The sequence below is a fragment of the Somniosus microcephalus genome, chromosome 34, assembly GCF_052327205.1.
Source record: "Somniosus microcephalus isolate GS21.2 chromosome 34, FLI_Smic_1.0, whole genome shotgun sequence".
Classification (NCBI taxonomy): Eukaryota; Metazoa; Chordata; class Chondrichthyes; order Squaliformes; family Somniosidae; genus Somniosus; species Somniosus microcephalus.
Genome location: NC_141020.1, coordinates 14,144,884 through 14,169,419, shown reverse-complemented (window position 1 = coordinate 14,169,419; position 24,536 = coordinate 14,144,884). Strand labels below are relative to the sequence as shown.

Genomic DNA, 24,536 nt, shown 5'->3' with positions numbered 1-24,536 from the left:
CCAAAGCCTTCACGTCCTTCCTAAAGTGTGGTGCCCAGAACTGGAAACAATGCTCCAGCCGGAGGGCCAACTCTACCCGAAGTATCTGCTCCCTGTAACAACCCGTTCTAAGGTAGAAAGCCTGAATATAGAACAGCAGAGGCCTCTGTAATATAGCCCTGGAAGCTGGCTTAGTGAGTAAGGACTGTTACTAAGTCAAACAAACCAGAAAATATCGGGTTTAATTCCCGGCCTGTGCTTAATTAACCGATTTGGAATGGATTACTGACCTGACTGGGAGCGACTTCAGTTACACTGTGTACTTGCTTTCATTTTGTATTTTCCCCTTAATTTTTTCACCTCGCCCCTCCCCTTTCCTAAGGGTGCTAATTTGGACAGAGGTCCATTTCTCCAGCACCTCTCCCAATTGCCCATTCTTGACACGTGATCCTGAATAGTGAACGTCAGTAGGATATTTGACCGTGGAGGGATTCACAGCCACGCTCAATCCGGAAGTCTACCCACCGGCACCTCCCAATTGATCGGGGGCATTGAGGCCCTGGAGCAGAAGCCATGTCTGCAGGAGAGAAACACGCCGAGTTGCTAACTGCCACTCGTATACCACCACCAGCTGGCTCACCGTGAGAGATCAACTCCCCCGATGTGATGAGGTGGAATACTTTCAATCCCAGGTCAGAGTGCCAAATGCCCATTGGCACCAATTGGGCAATTGCCTCCACCATCAAGGGAATACAGAAGTTACACTGGCACGAGTGCTGCCCCGCTTTCTCCCCTTTATCTGTGACAGGAACAAGCCAAACATTTATACTGATTACTAAAACCAGTCACTAAATATTTAAGTGGAGTAAATGATCAAAGCGATATGCGAATTGGATTTTCATGCGGGGGAGTGTGAGAGAGTAAACCAAGGAGAAACCTGTCACCGTTTTATTGCAACTCTTTTTATTGGAGCAAGTGACTCTGAGCCTGATCAAAGGTGCGTGTGTGGTGATGTGTGCACCAGCAGCTGTTTGACAAGGAGTCCAATAATTGGTGCAATCTCCTTCAAACACAGCAGCACGTTGCCCCCTCCTCCAAGTACAGGGCCCGTGCCCGGGTTAAGGCAAATTCAATTTGAAATGTATAACCTCCCCGAGCTAGAGCGAGTTCAGTCGATGGTGGTTTTTCCAGCTCCACTTGAGTACGTAATCCAGGCTGGCTGATACTCCCAGTGCAGTACTGAGGGAGTGCTGCACTGTTGGAGGTGCCGTCTTTCGGATGAGATGTTTAACAGAGTCTGTCCTCTCGGGTGGACGTAAAAGATCCCATGGCACCATTTCGAAGAAGAGCAGGGGAGTTCTCCCCGATGTCCTGGCCAATATTTATCCCTCAACCAACATCACTAAAACAGATGATCTGGTCAGTATTTCATCTGTGGGAGCTTGCTGTGTGCAAATTGGCTGCCACATTTCCTACATTACAACAGTGACTACACTCCAAAAAATTGTGCTATATTGGCTATGAAGCACTTTGGGATGTCTTGAAAAGTGCTATATAATTGATGGTTCTTTTATGTGGTCAATACTAGTGGAAGTGGCCAACTTTCGGTTCGTTACTGAGACAACGGTTGCAGAAGAATCACAGCCCCGCACAATCCCGACTCCAACCCCCCGTCCGGTACGACGTAAACCGTCCCGTCAGACTCTCGCTTTGGGCTGAACTCCGTCAGCTGCGTGTTGCTCTCGTGCACTCGCTCGTACTCCCACAGCTGGTACCTCAGACTCTTCCCTTGCTTGGCCAGCAGATAGGTCTGGACGACGCAATGCTCGGGGTAGGTGGCCCCGGGCACGTCCGCACGCAGCTGGAAGAGGCCGGGAATATCGGGATCTTCTTCACAGATGTCCCCCGGCAGTCCACGATTCAGTCCCAGGAGCACTCCTGCACAGTAAATAGAAACAGAATCTAAACTGCTAAATGGCCAGCACGCATTGCCAATCAACCTATTCACAGAAACATTTTGAATGTGCCCATCATACTCAAAAGGTGTCAAAACTACAGGAAACTCTCATTTAAACGGCACCTAAATATCCGGAATTCTCTATTAACTGGCAAAATTCTCACTCCGAAAACACCTCAATAACCGGCAATGTTGCCGAGTCCGAGTCTCCCGCAGTGGCCGAGTTAGTCAGTGGGGGTAGTTCTCCAAACTGCCACTACTCGGCTTCTTAGCGCTGTCTGAAGTCCGAACACCTCAATAACGGGAGTCTGACTCTTTGTTTGTTAAAAATAGCCTCGGTAGATAACCCTCTCCGTCATCCGGAATTTTTAATCAACCGGCACCATCCCGGTCCCGTTGGTGCCGGATACCAGAGAGTTTCCTGTATACTGAAAAAAGATGTTCTTTTCTGAGCTGGACCCAGATATTTACAAGCACCTAGCAATCTGTAAACTTGCCAAACAGCAATTAAACAGATTAACCTCGTGTGTTTGGGGGGGGGCTATTTAGACCACCTTTGCACAAGGGGAGTACCTGAGCATTGGTCTTAAAGTGACGGGCCAAGTTTTCCGTGAAACTTTGTAACAGGGTACGGCTGTGTAGTGGGTATGGGACGAGTAGTAATCCAGCAGCCTAGACTAATAATCCAGAGAATTAGTTCAAATGCACCGTGGCACTTTGAGATTTTGAAATCAATTTTTTTTTAAAATCTGGAATTAAAAGGGGGAAGATTGTCATAAAAACCCATCTGGTTCACTAATTCCTTCCTTTAGGGAATGAAATTTGCCGTCCTTACCCAGTCTGGCCTATGTGTGACTCCGGACCCACAACCTTAACAACTCGCATAGTTGAATCAAATTGCTATTTCAGAGCAACTAGGGATGGGCGATAAATGCCGGCCTTGCCAGCGCCGCCCCACATCCCGAGAATGAATTTTTTTTTTAAACAATCGCTTCAGATTCCAGGGGATCTGCTGAAGACACATCCCTCACAATTCAACACACTAAACTTCGGTTTCAGCTGTGGCTCACTTCAAATCCCGCTCCAGGGACCAGCGCTGCGCCGTCGGAGGGGTGCCGTCTTTCGGATGAGACGTTTAAACCGAGGCCCCGTCTGCCCTCCCGAGTGGGTGTTATAAGAGCCCGTGGTACTAGTAGAAGAGCAGGAGGAGTTCTCCCCCGGTGTCCCGGTCAACATTTATCCCTCAACCAACAGAATTACAGCGCATGATCTGGGCATTTATCTCATTACTTTCTGTGTGCAGATTAGCTGCTGCGCTGGTCAACATTAGAATAGTCACTACACTTTATAGTGAAGCCCTGTGGGACATCGTGAACACATGAAAGGCGCTCTTATATTTATATATAGAAGCTCTTTAAACAACCACCTACATTTACAAAGCACTTTTAATGTAGACAAGATATCTCTCAAAGTGGTTCACAGAGGCACAATCATAAAATGGATGCCGAGCTATAGAAGGAAATATGGGGAAGGGTGACCAAAAACTTGTCCAATGAGTTGAGTTTTAAGGAGGGTCTTGAGGGAGGTGGAGAGGCAGAAGGGTTTAGGGAGATGAATTCCAGAGTGTCGGGTCCAGGCAGCTGAAGGCACAGCCATCAGTGGTGGGGCAAAGGGAGGGGGGAGATGCCAAGAGGCCAGAGTCGGAAGAACAGCGAGTTTGGGGGCCCTGTAGGGTTAGAGAGATGGCGAGGCCATGGGGAGATTTAGACAGCGAGAGAAAGCCAATCATTTCCTGGTTTCTACTGAACCCCGACCTCACGTGGAGATGTGGAAATGAGATCCTGTGGCCTTAAAAGGGGACACCACATATCACACAGAACGCACCTTCGCAGCAGAATAATACATGGCGTGACCAATCACGTAACGTTAGGTGTCGCGACTTAGTGCGAGCAATTCCACAGGAGAGCCACTGGCTTAGACTTTGTGAAAGAGACTTGCCTTTCTATAGCGCCTTTCACGACATCGGGACGTCCCAAAGTGCTTTACAGCCAATGAAGTACTTTTTGAAGTGTCACTGTTGTAATGTAGGAAACACGGCAAGATCCCACAAACAGCACTGAGAGAATGACTGGATAATGTTTTTGTTATGTTGATTGATGGATAAACATTGGCCCCAGGACACCGGGGATAACTCCCCTGCTCTTCTTTGAAATTGTGCCATGGGATCTTTTACGTCCACCTGAGAGAGCAAACGGGGGCCTCGGTTTAACGTCTCATCCGAAAGACGGCACCTCCAACAGTGCGGCACTCCCTCAGCACTGCAGTGGGAGTGTCGGCCTAGCTTGATGTGCTCAAGTCTCTGGAGTGGGACTTGAACCCACGACCTTCTGACTCCGAGGCGAGGGTGTTACCCACTGAGCAAGCAGTCCGAAGTTATGGGGTGGGGGAGTGTGGTACTCTTTATATTATCAGTTACAGAGAAGGGGGAGGCAATATATTGACGGTGACACAGCCTCTATGCACAAAGATCCACCTAGTGTTCTGCTCCCACCTGAAACCACAGCCCAGTGAGCTTTGTGCCCCTTCCGTAGACAAGGTTCATGGTTGAAATCTTCGTCGTACCTTCCTGTAGTTAAGGAGTTACATAGGAGCAGGAGTAGGCCATTCGGCCCATTCAATATGATCATGGCTGATCCTCTATCTCAATACCCTATTCCCGCTCTCCCCCCATACCCAGTTGCCCCAATTTCCTGTAAGCCAGGTTGTTAGCGACGTGATCCCTCTGGCCCAGGGTTGCCGACTCCGCGCAGAGCGGCGCTTGAACCTCGGGTCCTGCGGTCTGTTCGACTCAGTGCCTCACTGAACCCTCGCGTGCAGCTGGCTTCCTCATTAAACCAGCAGGGGGGCAACAGGTGTTGGACTGAATCGTACAGACCAGGATGGTCCTCAGTTCCACCCCCAATCTGTGCTAGTCCAGGTCAAGCACCAGTAGCAATTCCTACAGTTAGAGAGAGGGGAAATCAGCCAGGGTTCCTGCTCCTGATCACTGTCCAGTGACCCCCTGGGTTAGAGAGAGGGGAAATCAGCCAGGGTTCCTGCTTCTGATCACTGTCCAATGACCCCTGGGTTAGAGAGAGGTGAAATCAGCCAGGGTTCCTGCTCCTGATCACTGCCCAGTGACCCATGGGTGAGATAAAGGGGAAATCAGCCAGGGTTCCTGCTCCTGATCACTGCCCAGTGACCCATGGGTGAGATAAAGGGGAAATCAGCCAGGGTTCCTGCTCCTGATCACTGCCCAGTGACCCCTGGGTTAGAGAGAGGGGAAATCAGCCAGGGTTCCTGCTCCTGATCACTGCCCAGTGACCCCTGGGTTAGAGAGAGGGGAAATCAGCCAGGGTTCCTGCTCCTGATCACTGCCCAGTGACCCCCTGGGTTAGAGAGGGGAAATCAGCCAGGGTTCCTGTTCCTGATCACTGTCCAGTGACCCCCTGGGTTAGAGAGAGGGGAAATCAGCCAGGGTTCCTGTTCCTGATCACTGCCCACAGTGACCCCTGTGTTAGAGAGAGGGGAAATCAGCCAGGGTTCCTGCTCCTGATCACTGCCCACGGTGAACCCTGGGTTAGAGAGAGGGGAAATCAGCCAGGGTTCCTGCTCCTGATCATTGCCCATGGTGAACCCTGGGTTAGAGAGAGGGGAAATCAGCCAGGGTTCCTGCTCCTGATCACTGCCCGGTGACCCCCTGGGTTAGAGCGAGGGGAAATCAGCCAGGGTTCCTGCTCCTGTCATTGCCCAGTGACCCATGGGTGAGATAAAGGGGAAATCAGCCAGGGCTCCTGCTCACTGCCCACAGTGACCCCCTGGGTTAGAGAGAGGGGAAATCAGACAGGATTCCTGTTCCTGATCACTGCCCACAGTGACCCCCTGGGTTAGAGAGAGGGGAAATCAGCCAGGGTTCCTGCTTCTGATCACTGTACAGTGACCCCTGGGTTAGAGAGGGGAAATCAGCCAGGGTTCCTGTTCTTGATCACTGCCCAGTGACCCATGGGTTAGAGAGAGGGGAAATCAGCCAGGGTTCCTGCTCCTGATCACTGCCCAGTGACCCATGGGTTAGAGAGAGGGGAAATCAGCCAGGGTTCCTGCTCCTGATCACTGCCCACAGTGACCCCCTGGGTTAGAGAGAGCAGGAAATATTTCCTGCTCCTGATCACTGTCCGGTGACCCCTGTGTTAGAGAGAGGGGAAATCAGCCAGGGTTCCTGCTCCTGATCATTGCCCAGTGACCCCCTGCTGTGGGCAATGGGTCAGGCCCGGCTATCGCAGGCTTATGAGGAAGGAGATTGCCAAAACACTCACTACATGTCGAACGGCCACTTGGGTGTACCCGCGGAACTGTCCCCAGCCCGCCAGGCACTTTATGCTGCTCTGGAAGCCGCTGTACGCCTGCGCGTGCATCTGACCCATGGCCACTGATTCGCAGCCGGGAGCTGTACAGGCAGAGGCTGCCTTGAAGAATTGAACGCCAATGTAGTTAATGGTTGCAAGGATACGGTATTAATACGGGATAGCCAGCCCGCAGGTGGTGTATTATTCTGACTTTGTTCCTTCCCATTAAGCCTTCATTAAGGAGTTCACCTTGACATTGAAAAACCAACTCCGCCAGTTTCACCATATTAGCACCTGGAATCAGAAAATAAAAGACTTGCATTTCTATAGCGCCTTTCACAACCACCGGACGTCCCAAAGTGCTTTGCAGCCAATGAAGTACTTTTTACTGAAGTATAGTCACTGTTGGAATGTAGGAAACACGGCGCACATAAAGCTCACACAAACAATAATGTGATAATGACCAGATGGTCTGTTTTTGTTATGTTGATTGACGGATAAATATTGGCCCCAGGACACCGGGGAGAACTCCCCTGCTCGTCCTTCAAAATAGTGGCCATGGGATCTTTTACGTCCACCCGAGAGGGCAGACGGGGCCTCGGTTTAACGTCTCATCCGAAAGACGGCACCTCCGACAGTGCAGCACTCCCTCAGCACTGCACTAGAGTGTCAGCCTAGAGTTTTGTGCACGAGTCTTTGTAGTGGGACTTGAACACATGACCTTCTGACTGAGAAGCGAGAGAGTGCTCCCAACTGAGCCACAGCCGACACAGAAAGAAAGACAGGAACAGACCGCGAACAAGATGAGAGAAACCGGATAAAAAGAACAAGGACCAAGAGGTAGAGCGGAGTCAGGAGGTATCTGACTGCAGTGCGTGTTGAACAATACCTGAGAACATCTCTCCCTGAGCAGTGTAGCCTCTATCCTTCGCACAGCCCACGATCTCCTGCAGACTCATCGCCTCAGCCGCATTCAGCAAATGGCCGGCCATCCACAGCGCAACCAGCCCACACCTGAAACACAAGAAGACACGGAGCAGGAGTGGCTGAGAAAGAGCCATGATGGGGAGGGGAGGGTGCAGTGCAGGCCACAGATGAAATGTAGACCAGAAGAATGCAAGGTGATCTCATTGAAACATACAAGATTCTGAGGGGGGATTGACAGGGTAGATGCTGAGAGGTTGTTTCCCCTGGCTGGAGAGTCTAGAACTAGGGGGCATAGTCTCAGGATAAGGGGTCGGCCATTTAAGACTGAGATGAGGAGGAATTTCTTCACTCAGAGGGTGGTGAATCCTTGGAATTCTCTGCCCCAGAGGGCTGTGGATGCTGAGTCGTTGAGTATATTCAAGGCTGAGATCGATAGATTTTTGGACTCTAGGGGAATCAAGGGATATGGGGATCGGGCGGGAAAGTGGAGTTGAGGTCGATGATCAGCCATGATCTTATTGAATGGCGGAGCAGGCTCGAGGGGCTGAATGGCCGACTCCTGCTCCTAATTCTTACGTTCCTAGACAGGGTGTAGACCAGACAGATGGGGCATCTTTCCATTATGCCATCAGGGAAGCTCCTCCTGTTGGAATGTCGTCCAACAGGAGTGAGTGGGGAGGCGTTTGGGAACTGTGTATGTCTGGATTACATTTAGCAAGCAAGTCTGGTCTTCACAGAGCGCCTTATCGCAGCTCGAAGCGCATCACGTGCAATGAATGACTTTGAAGGGCAGCCACAGTTGTTATGTTGGTGAACACAACGACCATTTTGTGCATTTATATAGCACCTTTAACATAGTAAAGCGTCCCAAGGCGCTTCACAGGAGCGTTATCGGACAAAATTTGACACCGAGCCACATAAGGAGATATTTGGACAGGTAACAAGAGGTAGATTATAAAGAGCGTCTTAAAGGAGGAGAGAGAGGTAGAGAGACGGAGAGGTTTAGGGAGGGAATTCCAGAGCTTAGGGCCCAGGCAGCTAAGGCACGGCCACCAACAGTGGAGCGATGGAAATCGGGGATGCTCAAGAGGCCAGAATTGAAGGAACGCAGAGATCTGGGAGGGTTGCAATCCCACAGACTAAAATGAGATCAATAGGCAGTCTGCTTTTGGCGGCATTGAGGAATGAATATCGGCCGGGACACTGGAGAAACTCACTTCTCTTCCATTAGCGCCACGAGGTCTTTGAACAGCCACCTGAGCAGGCAGACAGGTTAACCTCTCCTCCAGAGCATGGTATGGCCCCCTCCGACAGTGCAGCACTCCCTCAATACTGCACTGGAGTGTCAGCCTAAACGATGTGCTCGTGTCCCTGGAGTGGGGCTTGAACCCACAACCTCCTTGACTCCCGAGGGGGCCAGAGACACTAACCGAACCAAACCGAAAGTTTCCGTCAACGTAGAAACAGGATGGGATACTCACTGTGGGCCATCTTGGATCAGCGAGGGGACATATTTATTAATGAGGAGCCACTTCAATTCTTTACTGAAACTGTGGAGAGAAAGAAAGAAAATCAGAAACATTCTCAGTCATTGGCAGTCACTTTGTAGCAGGCAGGAATAACAGAAAACGCTGGAAAAACTCAGCAGGCCAGGCAACATCCGTAGAGAGAGGAACAGAGTCAACGCTTCAGGTCGCAACCCTTCTTCAGAACTGAGAAAAAAAGGCAGTTTGCGGGCTGGGAAATGGGGGAGGGTGTCACCGTCTGTGACACCTCCGTTCAGTCCGTAAGGATGACCCCGAGCTTCCGGTCGCCTGTCATTCCAATTCACCGCTCCATTCCCACTCGGACCTCACCGTCCGCGGCCTCTTGCATTGTTCCACGGAAGCTCAGCGTAAACTCGAGGAACAGCACCTCATCTTCCGATTAGGCACTTTACAGCCTTCCGGACTCAATATCGAGTTCAACAATTTCAGATCATAACCTCGGCCCCTATTATATTTTTATATTTTTTATCCACACTTTTGGTTTGTGCCTTTTCCTTTTTTCGCTCTCTCTCTCACTCTGCCAGTGCATTTCACACTTCATCGAGAGCCATTGTCTGTTTCTTTACCTGTCCTATTACCATCTCGTCTCACCTTGAATATCTCTTAATGTCCCTTCTTTCATCCCCTCCCCCATTTCCCAGCCCCCAAACTGCCTTTTAATCTGTTTCATTTCCTGTGTTTCTCAGTCCTGACGAAGGGTTTTGACCTGAAACGTTGACTCTATTTCTCTCTCCACGGATGTTGCCTGACCTGCTGAGTTTTTCCAGCATTTTCTGTTGTTATTTCGGATTTCCAGCATCCGCAGTATTTTGCTATCGTTGTAGCAGGCAGGGTTCTGATGTTAAAATGTAATAGCACACGGGGGGGGGGGGGCATATTAATCTGTAATAACACACACCTAGCTCACTGCGCTGCGGGGAGGGGAGGCTGAGAGCAGCACAAAACGGGCTCACAGTTTCTTGGATTGTGTACCTGTTCGATCTGTTCTGGAGCAGCGTCTTCACCTCCTCCCGGTCTCCGATCACAGGCAATCGCCCTTCAGCCAGAATCTGGTACAACTTTTTTGCAGGTTCAGAAGGCGGGGGCAAAAATGGCGGAGGAGGGGGAGGCAGTCCCGACATCGAGGATCCAGAGATGCTGAGGTACGACACTTGCATTAGAGGAAAAAAGAGTTAATCAGTCTCGCTTATAATTCCAAAAACTATTCAAGCATCTTTAATGGGGGTTGTGGAGTGATTACTATACCTGCCTAATTTCTCCTAATGTGGCTCGGTGTCAAATTTTTTGTCTTACAACACTCCTGTGAAGCACCTTGGGACATTTTGCTATGTTAAAGGCGCTATATAGATAGAGAAGTTGTTTTTGTCACAGGGGGGTCACTGTTGGACCCGCCCGTGATTGGTGCCCCCCTGTGATTGGTGCAACCTGTGATTGGCGCCCCCCTGTGATTGGTGCAGCCTGTGATTGGTGCAGCTTGTAATTGGCACCCCCCTGTGATTGGTGCCGCCTGATTGGCGCCCCCCCTGTGATTGGTGCGTCGAGTTCATCTCAGCCAATCAGCTCTGAGCCCGGCCCCAGGGGTGGGACTAGATTATAAAAAGCCGGCGAGCGAGCGGCCGAAGGTCCCCGTGGCTGAGAGGAAAATTAAACCGGCGGAGGGAGGCAAATAAACCACTACCCCCCCGCCCGAAACCGTCCGCTCCTCAACTGGCGCCTTCCCGCCCCGGCGACTGACGGTTTAAGCAGCCAATCGGTAAGCGGCGCGGCGCCTGCAGGGACCAATCAGGAGGGGGCGCGGGCGGGACATCCGGCGGCGGCGCGGGCGGTTGGTCGGGACTCCGGAACAATCCGTCTCCATCGGTGAGAGCGCGGCGGCATCGGCGGCCTGGACCGGGCTGGGTGGCGCCACCCCGACCCTCCGTACCTGGGGCGGCCCATATTACACCGCCAACCGCGCCCGCGCAGCCGCCGTCTTACCGGATTGTGCGGAGCGGGCCTCAGGCGGCATCGGCGGGACTGCTCCATTCCCCGGGGCGGGGGAGGATGGGCTGCCCCATTCCTAATTTGGGGCGGGGGAGGTTGAACTGCCCCATTCCCAATTTTTGTGGGGGGGGAGGGTTGAGCTGCCCCTTTCATAATTTGGGGGTGTTGGGTTGCACCGTTCCCAATTTTGGGGGGGGTGAGGGTTGTACCATTCCCAATTTGGGGGGGCGGGGTTTTGGGCTGCCCCATCCCAGTGGGGGGTACAGTTTGGGGCTGAGTGGGTCGGTTACGGAGACCCCAGCCCTACCCCAGCGAGACTTCGGCTCTAGTTTGTGGGGGGGTGCCCACATCCAGCGCTCGCTCGCTGCGCCACCTCGGGGCGTTCAGTCAACCACATGGTTGGCACTAGAGCCAAGTGTGGGTGCTGGGCTCCCTTCCCTGAACCAGTCGAGTTTTAGCGTTGATCTTCGGTCACTTTTTTTATCCTGGTCCAAAGCGGAATAGAATTTCACAGCTTGCTGTGGTTGGATTTGAATTCATGAGCGCTGGGTGATGTGAGTTCAATACGGTGCCGATTACCCTGTGGCCCGTGTGTGTCAATCTTCTCCAGCAGTGAAGAGGGCTGCTATCAGGCTTGTGACTTTCATTGTGGTTTGTTTTTCAGTTACTCCAGTGAAGAAGCATGTCTGTCCAAGAGACTCGTCCAAACCACACCATCTACATTAACAATCTGAATGAGAAGATTAAAAAAGATGGTAACTGTTCCGGGGAGGAAATGGAGCAGCAGTGTGTTGGGATAACGGGTTGGTCAGGAGAGCGTTTGGGAACGGGGGTTACGTAGAATCGCACAGAAATTTACAGCACAGAAACCGGCCTTTCAGCCCAACTGGTCCGTGCCGGTGTTTATGCTCCACGAGCCTCTTCACCTAACCCCATCGACATAACCTATTCCTCTCTCCCTCGTGTACTTATCTAGCTTTCCCCTTGAAGGCTATTTGTTGTGGTAGCAAGATTGTCAGCCATGGCTCAGTGGGCAGCACCCTCGCCTGAGTCAGAAGGTCGTGGGTTCAAGTCCCCACTCGAGACTTGAGCACAAAAATCTCAGCTGACACTCCCAGTGCCGTGCTGAGGGAGTGCTGCACTGTCGGAGGTGCCGTCTTTCGGATAACATTAAACCGACTGCCCTCTTGGGCGGACGTAAAAGATCCCGCGGCACTATTTCGAAGGAGAGCAGGGGACTTCTCCCCGGTGTCCTTGCCCAATATTTCTTCCTCAATCAACATAATTAAATACAGATTATCTGGTCATTATCACATTGCTGTTTGTTGGAGCTTGCTGTGCACAAATTGGTTGCTTTAAAAGTCCTTCAGTGACTGTAAAGCACTTTGGGATGTCGTGAAAGGCCACATTCTAACCACCCTTTGGGTAAAGAAGTTTCTCTTTAATTCCTTATTGGATTTATTAGTGATGATCCCAACAATTGGGAATGACATCTCTGCATCTACCTTATCAAACCCCTTCATGATTTTAAAGACCTCTATTGGGTCACCCCTCAGCCTCCTCCTTTTCTAGAGAAAAGAGCCCCAGCCTGTTCCGTCTCTCCTGATGGGGAATAACCCCTCAGTTCTAGTATAATTCTAGCAAATCTTTCTTGCACCTTCTCCCGTGCCTCTGCTGTTTTTTGTAATATGGAGACCAGAACTGTCCACAGTATGGAACAATGTCAGAGCAAAAAAATAATTGCCATCAACCAGATTTACTGGACATTAATGAACTTCAATTGTGGCTTTCGCCAGTGACTGAGAACTGCCCAGTGATATTTGAGTCGTGCTGCTTTAGGCTGAGTTGAAGCAGAAGCTGATTGATGATGTCTGTCTCTCTCTCTCTCACTCAGAGTTGAAGAAATCGCTCTATGCCATCTTCTCACAGTTTGGCCAGATTCTGGACATCCTGGTCTCCAGGAACCTGAAGATGCGGGGACAGGCCTTTGTGATTTTCAAGGAAGTGAGCAGTGCTACCAATGCGCTGCGGTCCATGCAAGGATTTCCGTTCTACGACAAGCCGATGGTGAGTTCCGTGTCGAGTTCATGTCTGCCCTGGGGCCTGTGCCACACCACACACTCTTGTGCATTTCAGTGGTGTTCCACTGAGGCAGTCGGGCAGCACAGAAACGGGCCATTCGGCCCATCGTGTCTGTGCCGGCCGACAGTTATCCAGCCTAATCCCACTTTCCAGCTCTTGGTCCGTAGCCCTGTAGGTTACGGCACTTCAAGTGCATATCCAAGTACTTTTTAAATGCAATGAGGGTTTCTGCCTCGACCACCCTTTCAGACAGTGAGTTCCAGACCCCCACCACCCTCTGGGTGTAAAAAGCTCTCCTCAACTCCCCTCTAATCTTTCTACTACAGGAAACTCTCGATTTACAGGCACCTAAATAACCGGAAATCTCTGTTAACCGGCAAAATTCAGGAGTAGGTTCAGGTAAGTTTTACTTCATATTAGTGGCCGTTCCTGGAGCTGTGGCTGTGTAACTGGGGTTCCTGCACCTGTTGCTAAGCAACAGGGATGCTTGGTCTGTGGCTGGGGTTCCTGCAGCTGTTGCTAAGCAACAGGGAAGCCTGGATTTGTTGCTGTGTACGGAGCTCTCGTACCTTTTAACTATACCCCTCTGTAATCCGGACTTTTTGATAAACCGGCACCACGCCGGTCCCGTCGGTGCCGGATAAAAAAGAGTTTCCTGTAATTACTTTAAATCTGTGACCCTGGTTATTGACCTCTCTGCTAAGGGAAATAGGTCCTTCCTATCCACTCTATCTAGGCCCTTCATAATTTCAATAATACACCTCAATTAAATCTCCCCTCAGCCTCCTCTGTTCCAAAGAAAACAACCCCAGCCTCTCTAATCTTTCCTCATAGCTCAAATTCTCCAGTCCTGGCAACATCCTGGTAAATCTCCTCTGTATATCCTTCTATTCCTTTCTCCCTTGTGTATTTAATAGAGGTCTCGGCTCTTGTCAGTCTGAAGCCCTTATCCCAGCTGTCAGTGGCAGTCCAGCCAGTGCTGGTCCCCATTTCCTCACTGGCACAACTTGCAATCTCTCTTGTAGAGGATTTTCTTGGCTCCAGAGCAGCTTAAAACGTCTGACTGTATGTGTGAGCGCAACCGTCCATTGAATCCAGTCTCCTGGACCTTGGGTTTCCGGTCTTGTACGGCGCTCTCTCTCGTGGGGTACCCTTGTGCAAGCGGCCTGCGGCGTTTAAGGGCTCTGACACGTCTTTTCCCCTTGTCCACAGCGGATTCAGTACGCAAAGACTGATTCCGATATCATCGCCAAGATGAAGGGCACCTACGTGGAGCGCGACCGAAAGAAGGAGAAGAGGAAGGTCAAGGCTCCCGAGCCCTCGGTCAACAAGAAGGTGTCGGCCCCGCAGGCGGGTAACGCTGTCCCCCCTCCTGTCTCGGTAAGTGCGACTCCGCGACCTGGTAATACAGCGTCGGGACGCGAGTGAGCAACTGACTGGAAACGGAAGTTAACCTGCTTCCTTCCTTATTCAGAGAAGGGGTATGGCACGTGTGTTGGGTGAGGTCTGTAGGCTCAGTCTTCGCCTGAGGTGGCCACTCTTGTCATTCTTAAGCACAACCCCAAAGGGATATTGGGAGGGGAGAGGGAGAGGACACTGTCTGCAGTCCGGCAGCACGGATTCTGGTCTCGGACTCGGTCAAACGCTCTTCCTACCCCCCCCCCCCCCCCCCCACCCCCCCCCCCCCCCCCCAATCCTGTCCGGTGATGCTAAATGTGGCTCTTGAATTACTGCTGGGTTTGATCAGCTGCCTCTGAATGAGGCCTCCTGGTCCTGCCTGCCATTTAATGTCTGTTCAGGTTAATGCTTTCTTTCCAAATTTAAAGGCAACCAGAAATTTGTTTGAAAGAATATTTCCAAATGGCTTTTTTGGGGTTAATTATATCTTTCCATCGACAAGAACTCCCTCTGGGCCTTGGTGAGACCACACCTTGAGTACTGTGTGCAGTTTTGGTCACCTTATCTGAGGAAGGACGTTGTTGCCATGGAGGGAGTGCAGCGAAGATTCACCAGACTGATACCTGAGATGGCAGGAATGACGTATGAGGAGAGATTGTGTCGATTGGGCTTATACTCGCTGGAGTTTAGAAGATTGAGAGGGGATCTCATCGAAACCTATAAAATTTTGGCAGGCCTGGACAGACTAGATGCAGGAAGGATGTTCCCGATGGCCGGGGAGTCCAGAACCAGGGGTCACAGTCTAAAGATAAGGGGTAAGCCATTTAGGACAGAGATGAGGAGGAATTTCTTCACCCAGAGAGTGGTGAACCTGTGGAATTCTCTACCACAGAAGGCAGTAGAGGCCAATTCATTAAATATATTCAAGAAGGAGTTGGATATATTTCTTAAGGCTAAAGGGATCAAGGGATATGGGGAGAAGGCAGGGACAGGGTACTGAGTTTGGATGATCAGCCATGATCTCATTGAATGGTGGAGCAGGCTCGAGGGGCCGAATGGCCGACTCCTGCTCCTATCTTCAATGTTTCAATCGCAACGTTGGGAAATGCCAGTGGAGTTTGGCGTGTTTTCACTTGCCCCTGCCTGCTGCCTCCCACCCCGCCACCCCCCCCCCCCCCCCCCCCACCCACAGTCAGGAGGGTTGGGGATGAAACAACGCCTCCCTTCACGCCACCATTGGCCACTGTGCCTTCAGCCACCTAGGCCCACTGCTCTTTGACCCTGTAAAACCCACCTTTGACCCTGTAAAACCCACCTTTGACCCCGCTTTTGGCCTCCCCTTGCCTCTGGCTCGAGGCTGACTTTACTTCCCGAAGTGTCTCGGACGTTTATACATTTAACGGTGCCGATTAAATGGCCGTCGCGGAACAGCAGGACTCTGGGAAGATTGGATTTGTGGGGCGGGAGCCAAAGCCACCCTGCCCAGTACCCGGGGTGGGGGGGGATACGCCTGTTGTCGTGGTAACAGTTTCTTCAGTTTCCGTCTGGTTGCTCAGGCATCACATGCTCGGTATTGGCTCTCAGCTGTTCTGTAGGCTTCAGCGACTTGTTCCGCAAGCCCGTGTCCCCGTTTATTCGCTGCTGTCTGTTCCAGGGCATGCCCATGATGAACCAGGCCCCGCGGATGATGCCGATGCCAGGACAGCCTCCCTACATGCCGCCGCCTGGGATGATGCCACCGCCAGGGATGGCCCCTGGCCAGATGCAACACGGCTCTATCCCCCCTGGCCAGATGATGCCGGGGCAGATGCCGCCCCCTGCTCAGCCGGTAAGTGTACCGTCGGTGCGCGCACTCAGAATTGTCGTCGACCACGTGCAGACTTGGTAACTTCCTTTATGAGAACGGAGAGGAAAGCCGTCACTGCCTGGTGAGGGCGTTCTCGCTCTCCGGGCTTAAGGGTTCGCCTTGTGCCCTCGGGTGGGGAAAATCAGTGCAAATCTTTTTGCGAGATGCTCTGTCTTAAAGCACTGTCTCCCTGACCAATGCTTGGGCCTGTGGCTGGGGTATATTCCTGCTGCTAACCTGGCGGGGGTGGTGGGCTCGGAGCTGGAGGACGGAGCAGCTTCATGGTGCAGCTTTGAGCGGAGCGCCGAGTCATTCGCTGCTGCGGGGTGGGGGGGGGGGGCGGGTGGTGTGTGTGTGAGGTGGTGGCGGAGGGGTTGTACACAGTGTATGTCTGTGGGAGGGAGATGGGGGGGGGGGGTGTCTGTGGGAGGGAGATGGGGGGGGTGTCTGTTGGAGAGAGAGGGGGGGTGTCTGTTGGAGAGAGGGGGGGTGTCTGTTGGAGAGGGGGGGGTGTGTCCGTGTTTTGGGGGGGGTGTCGGGGAGGGGGGTTGTCGGGAGGGGGGATGTCTGTCGGAGAGGGGGGTGTCTGTCGGAGAGGGGGGGGGTGTCTGTGTCTGTAGGAGGGGGGGGTGTCTGTGTAGGAGGGGGGGGTGTCTGTGTAGGAGGGGGGGTGTCTGTCTCGGAGAGGGGGGGTGTCTGTGTCGGGGAGGGGGGGTGTCGGGGAGTGGGGGGTGTCTGTGTCGGGGAGTGGGGGGTGTCTGTGTCGGGGAGGGGGGGGTGTCTGTGTAGGAGGGGGGGGTGGTGTCTGTGTAGGGGAGGGGGGGGGTGTCTGTCTAGGAGGGGGGGGGGGTGTCTGTCTCGGAGAGGGGGGGTGTCTGTGTCGGGGAGGGGGGGTGTCTGTGTCGGGGAGGGGGGGGTGTCTGTGTCGGGGAGGGGGGGGTGTCTGTGTCGGGGAGTTGGGGGTGTCTGTGTAGGAGGGGGGTGGGGGGTGGTGTCCGTGTCGTGCTGGAATGTTAACTGCCCTCTTTCTGGCTTCCAGGCGGCTGAGAATCCACCCAATCACATCCTCTTCTTGACCAACCTGCCCGAAGAGACCAATGAGCTGATGCTGTCCATGCTGTTCAATCAGTGAGTATGGGGAGGGGGGTGCTGAGTAATTATTAGACAGATTCTGGGGGTCTATTCTGGACCCTGCCTCCAGGCTGTGTGGTTTTGGGTGTGGAGTATTGTCAACTGGGGCCCTAATTCCCCGAATGATGTTACTGGGGGGTGAGGGCAGGGTGACGATTCGTCCCACCCTGACTGGCCATCAGCTTGTTGGAGAGGTGATGCGTCCTCTTGCACGATGTGTATTCTCATTGAAACAGAAGATTCTGAGGGTAGATGCCGAGAGGTTGTTTCCCCTGGCTGGAGAGTCTGGAACTAGGGGGCACAGTCTCAGGATAAGGGGTCGGGCATTTAAGACTGAGATGAGGAGGAATTTCTTCACTCAGAGGGCGGTGAATCTTTGGAATTCTCTGCCCCAGAGGGCTGTGGAGGCTCAGTCACTGAGTATATTCAAGACAGAGAGCGATAGGTTTTTGGACTCTAGGGGAATCGAGGGATATGGAGATCGGGCGGGAAAGTGGAGTTGAGTCAAAGATCAGCCATGATCTTATTGCGTGGCGGAGCAGGCTCGAGGGGCCGAATCCTGCTCCTATTTCTTGTTCCATTCCAACCTGATCACCGTAGCCTTCAGCTGTCTCGTACTGTTCAGGAACTCCGCTGGTTCAGCTGAAAGGCTGTCTGAGTTGGAGTGAGGTAAAACAGACTTTCTAACAAAGCTCTGGTGGGGCTGCGAGGGTGAGGGAGGGAAGAGAGAGAATCTGGGAAGTCTGAGCATTACCCTTTTTACAGGAAGGGACTGCCAGTGGTGTCGTGTGTACTGTATGTGCCTCTTGTGCAATGTGCACTCTCCGCGAGGGACAGTAAGGAAACCCGATCGGTCGGTGCGCCTCACTGCTTACTGGGTTTAGGTTCTATGTACGCCATGCCCCTTCCCCGCCCCCCAACTCTCTCTCTGTCCGTCCAGCTAATCCGATTCTCTGCTTTTCCTCAGGTTCCCCGGCTTTAAGGAAGTCCGTCTGGTACCTGGTCGCCACGACATCGCCTTTGTGGAATTTGACAACGAGGTTCAGGCCGGAGCGGCGCGTGACGCGCTCCAAGGGTTTAAGATCACGCAGTCGAACGCAATGAAAATCTCCTTTGCCAAGAAATGAGGGGTCGGGAGGATCGAACTGGTTAATTCTGGCTTTGTTTTCTGAAGCCGTTGCTGGTGTTTTTATTTTTTAATTAGTTCAGTGACTGGTTTGTGTATTAGAGTTAAGGTTCTGATGCTTCAGGTAAGTGGGTGAGGCGGCTCCTCGGCTTCGCCCTGCCCCTCGGAGGATTGTTCGCGCCTCCCGGCGTGCCCTCCGCAGGTGCTCCAGCGTCACGCTGGCCCGCCGTGTGAACGAGGCAAGTTTCTGGTCTTGGGTGGGTGGCTGGTCTGAGGGCTGTTCAGATTGTGTTGTGGATGTTGTCACCTCTCCTTGCCCCATTCCACCCTGGGCAATGTTCCCGTTGATTTTTTTTTTTTCCGGTGCGCGGCCCATTCCGTATACCACGCGAGCCCCGTTTTTCTCATTGGAAAGCCGGCTGCGCGGGAGGTCCAGGGAGCTGTGCGGCCGCGCGGCTTAAAGGGAGCATCGACCCTGGGTACATCAAATCAAATCTAAATAATTCACTCCCCCCTTTCGAATGATGTCCAGGAGCTGATTATCCTGACTGGAGGAATTGGATGGACTTTAGTCTCTGCTCCTGCTATTTTATTTAAATCTGGCTGCCCCGGTTTGGCTGCAGTTTTGAGTGAATGGGTATGTCTGGCTGGCTGAGGCAACAGTTTAGCTTAATGGCACTGTTAGAAAGCTGTTCACCCAGAGTCTCCGTGACATTGCACCTGGAGCTTTCCAACTTGTTGAACTAACTGAAGAATTAAAGATTTTTTTTTTATATAACCCGTTGCGAGTGTGTTTATTTATCGCCACGCTCTCGTACTTTACAGGGTTATGAAGCTGGATGGGTCGGCCTGCTTGGCCTTTGAAACCCAGGATCTCATGGTGCTGCTAGTGAGATGGGTCTAATGCACAAACAAGCCATTCGGCCCAACTGGTCTAAGCTGGTGTTTATGCTCCACACGAGCTTCATCTCACCCTATCAGCATATCCGTTCTCCCTCATGTGCTCCTCTAGTTACCCCTTAAATGCATCGATGATATTCGCCTCGACTATCATCGAATCATTGAAATTTACTGCACAGAAGGAGGCCATTCGGCCCATCGTGTCTGTGCCGGCCGAGAAAGAGTTATCCAGCCTAATCCCACTTTCCAGCTCTTGGTCCGTAGCCCTGGAGGTTACGGCACTTCAAGTGCATATCCAAGTACTTTTTAAATGCAATGAGGGTTTCTGCCTCTACCACCCTTTCAGGCAGTGAGTTCCAGACCCCCACCACCCTCTGGGTGAGAAGTGTTCTCCTCAACTCCCCTCTAATCCTGCTACCAATTACTTTAAATCTATGATGTGGAGATGCTGGTGTTGGACTGGGGTGGACAAATGTAAGAAGTCACACAACACCAGGTTATAGTCCAACAGCTTTACTTGAAATCACAAGCTTTCGGAGCGCTGCTCCTTCATCAGGTGAAGTGGAGAGATGCATATAGACACAGCATATATAGTCAGAGAACACTGCCAGATGATGCATCTCTCCACTTCACCTGATGAAGGAGCAGTGCTCCGAAAGCTTGTGATTTCAAATAAAGCTGTTGGACTATAACCTGGTGTTGTGTGACTTCTCACATTTAAATCTCTGCCCCTGGTTATTGACCTCTCTGCTAAGGGAAAATAGGTCCTTCCTCTCCACTCTATCCAGGCCCCTCATAACTCTATACACCTCAATGTATAAAGTTACCCCTCCATGTGGTAACGAGTTCCACATTCTCACCACTCTTAAGGTAAAGATTTTCCCGAATTCCTTTTACTGGATCTATTAGTGACTATCTTATATTTATGGTCCCTGGATTAGGACTTCTCCACAAGTGGAAACATTTTCTCTGTCTATCAAACCCCTGCATAATATTCAAGACCTCTATTCGATCACCTTTTTTCTAGAGAAAAGAGCCACGACCTGTACAGGAGCCGACCGTGACACACACGGGCTGTACAGTACCTTTTCCTTTTTTTATTTGTTCAAGGGATGTGGGCGTCGCTGGCAAGGCCAGTATTTATTGCCCGTCCCTAATTGCCCTTGAAGGTGGTAGTGAGCTGCCCTAGGAGTCGCTGCAGTCCGTGTGGTGAAGGGTACCCGCTGTGTGCTGTACATGTACAGGAGCTGACACTGAGACACACACAGGCCCGTACAGTACCAGACTGGAGTGAATCGTTCCCTTTTACCCGCTGTGTGTTGTACATGTACAGGAGCTGACGCACGGCCCGTACAGCACCAGACTGGAGTGAATCGTTCCCTTTTACCCGCTGTGTGTTGTACATGTACAGGAGCTGACACTGAGACACACACAGGCCGTACAGTACCAGACTGGAGAGAATCATTCCCTTTTACCTGCTGTGTGTTGTACATGTACAGGAGCTGACACACAGGCCGTACAGTACCAGACTGGAGAGAATCGTTCCCTTTTACCCGCTGTGTTGTGCGTGTACAGGAGCTGACGCACACGGCCCGTACAGTACCAGACGAGAGTGAATTATTCCCTTTTACCCGCTGTGTGTTGTACAGGAGCTGACGCACACGGCCCGTACAGTACCAGACTGGAGAGAATCGTTCCCTTTTACCCGCTGTGTTGTGCGTGTACAGGAGCTGACGCACACGGCCCGTACAGTACCAGACGAGAGTGAATTATTCCCTCTTACCCGCTGTGTGTTGTACAGGAGCTGACGCACACGGCCCGTACAGTACCAGACGAGAGTGAATCATTCCCTTTTACCCGCTGTGTGTTGTACAGGAGCTGACGCACACGGCCCGTACAGTACCAGACTGGAGAGAATCGTTCCCTTTTACCCGCTGTGTTGTGCGTGTACAGGAGCTGACGCACAGCCCGTACAGTACCAGACAAGAGTGAATCATTCCCTCTTACCCACTGTGTGCTGTACACGTACAGGAGCTGACACTGATGCACGCTCTGGTAGGAGTAGAGATTTGCACTGACTCGGTAGAATAAACCTATTGGGAGTGGGTTTGTTGGGTGAACTGATGTAATGGGGGAAACTAAATAGAAATTTGCATTGCTCACTGTTGCTGCACGGTGGTGTCTGTGAGGGGACTGAGTAACTGGATTGTTGCACCAGCAGGGGAGGGAACGTGTGAGGGGTAGGAGTGGGCTGGACACTCTGAAAAGTGCAGCACCAGCCCTTCACGTACCAATGTACTGGGCCTGGTTTGCCACCGATTTAATCAAGCTGTTTTTTTTTTTTTAATTCATTCATGGGATGTGGCCGTCGCCAGCAAGGCATTTAGTGCCGTCCCTAATTGCCCTCGAAGGTGGTGGTGAGCCACCGTCTCGAATACAACTGCAGTAGCTCGCTAGGGCATTTCGGAGGGCAGTTAAGAGTCAACCATGTCGCTGTGGCTCTGGAGTCATGTATAGGCCCAGACCTGGGTAAGGACGGCAGATTTCCTTCCCTAAAGGACATTAGTGAACCGACATGTCTTCCTTTTTCCTCAACCGAGGATTCCCCTCTACTGTGGTTGACACGGCCCTTGACCGTGTCCGTTCCATCTCCCGCACTTCTGCTCTCACCCCTTCCCCTCCCTCCCAGAACCACGATAGGGTTCCCCTTGTCCTCACCTTTCACCCCACCAGCCTCCACATTCAACGGATCATCCTCCGCCACCTCCCAACGTGATCCCACCACCAAACGCATCTTCCCCTCACCTCCCCTTTCAGCATTCCGAAGGGACTGCTCCCTCCGAGACACCCTAGTCCACTCTTCAATCACCCCCAGCAGCCCTTCTCCTTCACCTGGCACCTTCCCGTGCAAGCGCAGGAGATGCAACACCTGCCCTTTTACCTCCTCCCTTCCCACTGTCCAGGGCCCCAAACACCCCTTCCAGGTGAAACAGCGATTTACTTGTACTTCATGCAATCTAGTATACTGTATTCGCTGCTCACGATGCGGTCTCCTCTACATTGGGGAGACCAAACGCAGATTGGGTGACCGCTTTGCGGAACACCTCCGTTCAGTCCGTAAGGGTGACCCTGAGCTTCCGGTCGCCTGTCACTTTAATTCACCGCTTCACTCCCACTCTGATCTCTCCGTCCTCGGGCTATTGCACTGTTCCAATGAAGCTCAACGTAAGCTCGAGGAACAGCACCTCATCTTTTGATTAGGCACTTTATAGCCTTCGGGACTCAACATCGAGTTCAACAATTTCAGATCATAACCTCGGCCCCCATTTTTCATGCAGTATGATTTTTGCCATTCCCATTTGCAACATTTTATCTTTCCTGCCTCTTACAAAAGCACAGGATGTTCCTTCAATTCGTCTCTGCACCCGCTTAATATCTGTTATATCTGCAGCTTTTTCCAGTCCTGATGAAGGATCCCAGACCTGAAACGTTAACTCTGTTTCTCTCTCCACAGATGCTGCCTGACCTGCTGAGTATTTCCAGCGTTTTCGGTTAGATTAGTGAAGCAGATGTGTTTTTACGACAATCTGGTCACCGTTACTGATGCTAGCTTTATTTAATTAACTGAATTTAATAGAAGGGGTGGGATTTGAACTCATGTTGCTGGATCGTTTAGCCCAGGCCCCTGGATTACTGGTCCAGTAACATAACCACGATGCTACCGTACCCTGTGCAGCCTCTGGTGGAACAGCGCCTGGGAGGGTTTGCGCGAGGTGCTCAGTCAGTACAAGAGGGGCGGTAAAGCAGCAAAGGTTCCAGATTTTCTGATCGGTTAGCAGAAAAGCTGTGCCTCTGCCTGAACAACTTGCATCAAATGTGTTCCTGTTTCCTTTCTCCAACCCAGCTCCAAGATAAATTCTGAACCTGTAGCGAGGGTTTGGAGTGTTTCCCTGTGCAAAGTGGAGGTTTGTGCTAAATACACCAGGCAGCATAAAATAAGGGGATTAAAAACAGACAATGCTGGAAATACTCAGCAGGCCAGGCAGCATCTGTGGAGAGTGAGAAACCGAGTTAACGGTTCAGGTCGATGACCTTTCATCAGAACTGGAAAAAGTTTAGAGATGTAACAGGTTTTAAGCAAGTGCAGGGTCCGGGAGAGAGGGAAGGTCTGTGATCGAGTACAAGGCAGGAACGATTGAATAACAAAAGGGATGAGGGTGCGAGGAAAAGGGGATGGTAACAGGACAAGTAAAGAGACAAATGATGGATCGAGAAGTATAAACAGGAACAGCGGATTCAGCTCGGAGACTGGCGACTTCCCTTGTCTCTGTCTCTGCTTAAGGGTCCAACCTGCGATGAGTCGGGAGTCTCGGTCTGTTCTGCAGCAGCAACAACCAACAGCAGGACGCTCCATTTAACCCAGTCATGGGACAGCTGGTGCGGGGAGTAGACAACTGTCACACTGGTGTAGTAAGGGAGAGTGGGACAGTGTAGAGGGAACTTTACTCTGTATCTAACCTGTGCTGTACCTGCCCTGGGAGTGTTTGATGAGAGAGTGTAGAGGGAGCTTTACTCTGTATCTAACCCCGTGCTGTACCTGCCCTGGGAGTGTTTGATGGGACAGTGTAGAGGGAGCTTTACTCTGTATCTAACCCGTGCTGTACCTGCCCTGGGAGTGTTTGATGGGACAGTGTAGAGGGAGTTTTACTCTGTATCTAACCCATGCTGTACCTGCCCTGGGAGTGTTTGATGGGACAGTGTAGAGGGAGCTTTACTCTGTATCTAACCCGTGTTGTACCTGCCCTGGGAGTGTTTGATGGGACAGTGTAGAGGGAGCTTTACTCTGTATCTAACCTGTGCTGTACCTGCCCTGGGAGTGTTTGATGGGACAGTGTAGAGGGAGCTTTACTCTGTATCTAACCCGTGTTGTACCTGCCCTGGGAGTGTTTGATGGGACAGTGTAGAGGGAGCTTTACTCTGTATCTAACCCGTACTGTACCTGCGCTGGGAGTGTTTGATGGGACAGTGTAGAGGGAGCTTTACTCTGTGTCTAGCCCGTGCTGTACCTGCCCTGGGAATGTTTGATGGGACAGTGTAGAGGGAGCTTTACTCTGTATCTAACCCGTGCTGTACCTGCCCTGGGAGTGTTTGATGGGACAGTGTAGAGGGAGCTTTACTCTGTATCTAACCCATGCTGTACCTGTCCTGGGAGTGTTTGATGGGACAGTGTAGAGGGAGCTTTACTCTGTATCTAACCCATGCTGTACCTGCCCTGGGA

General features: G+C 51.9%; 2 protein-coding genes across 4 annotated transcripts; one reads left to right on the top strand and one right to left on the bottom strand.

Moving 5' to 3' along the window:
* Positions 1 to 921: 921 nt before the first annotated feature.
* actmap (actin maturation protease) lies at positions 922 to 10,849 on the bottom strand. Its single transcript, XM_085973409.1, has 7 exons — positions 10,770 to 10,849; positions 9,765 to 9,942; positions 8,727 to 8,795; positions 7,208 to 7,332; positions 6,483 to 6,612; positions 4,488 to 4,558; positions 922 to 1,917 (listed from the first exon to the last, which is right to left on the bottom strand). Exons 1-7 carry the CDS (start codon positions 10,798 to 10,800, stop codon positions 1,592 to 1,594), a joined length of 930 nt encoding a protein of 309 aa, XP_085829535.1. The 5' UTR covers positions 10,801 to 10,849; the 3' UTR covers positions 922 to 1,591.
* snrpa (small nuclear ribonucleoprotein polypeptide A) lies at positions 10,381 to 19,170 on the top strand. Of its 3 annotated transcripts, none has more exons than XM_085973412.1 (7): positions 10,381 to 10,545; positions 11,440 to 11,530; positions 12,670 to 12,842; positions 14,070 to 14,237; positions 15,910 to 16,083; positions 17,141 to 17,229; positions 18,200 to 19,170. In XM_085973412.1, the coding sequence occupies exons 2-7, from the start codon at positions 11,458 to 11,460 to the stop codon at positions 18,357 to 18,359; spliced, it is 837 nt and encodes a 278-aa protein (XP_085829538.1). In that variant the 5' UTR covers positions 10,381 to 10,545; positions 11,440 to 11,457; the 3' UTR covers positions 18,360 to 19,170. The 3 variants fall into 3 exon arrangements, with proteins under 3 accessions (XP_085829538.1, XP_085829539.1, XP_085829540.1); XM_085973413.1 differs by lacking the exon at positions 10,381 to 10,545 and adding an exon at positions 10,557 to 10,652; XM_085973414.1 differs by lacking the exon at positions 10,381 to 10,545 and adding an exon at positions 11,075 to 11,329.
* Positions 19,171 to 24,536: the final 5,366 nt, after the last annotated feature.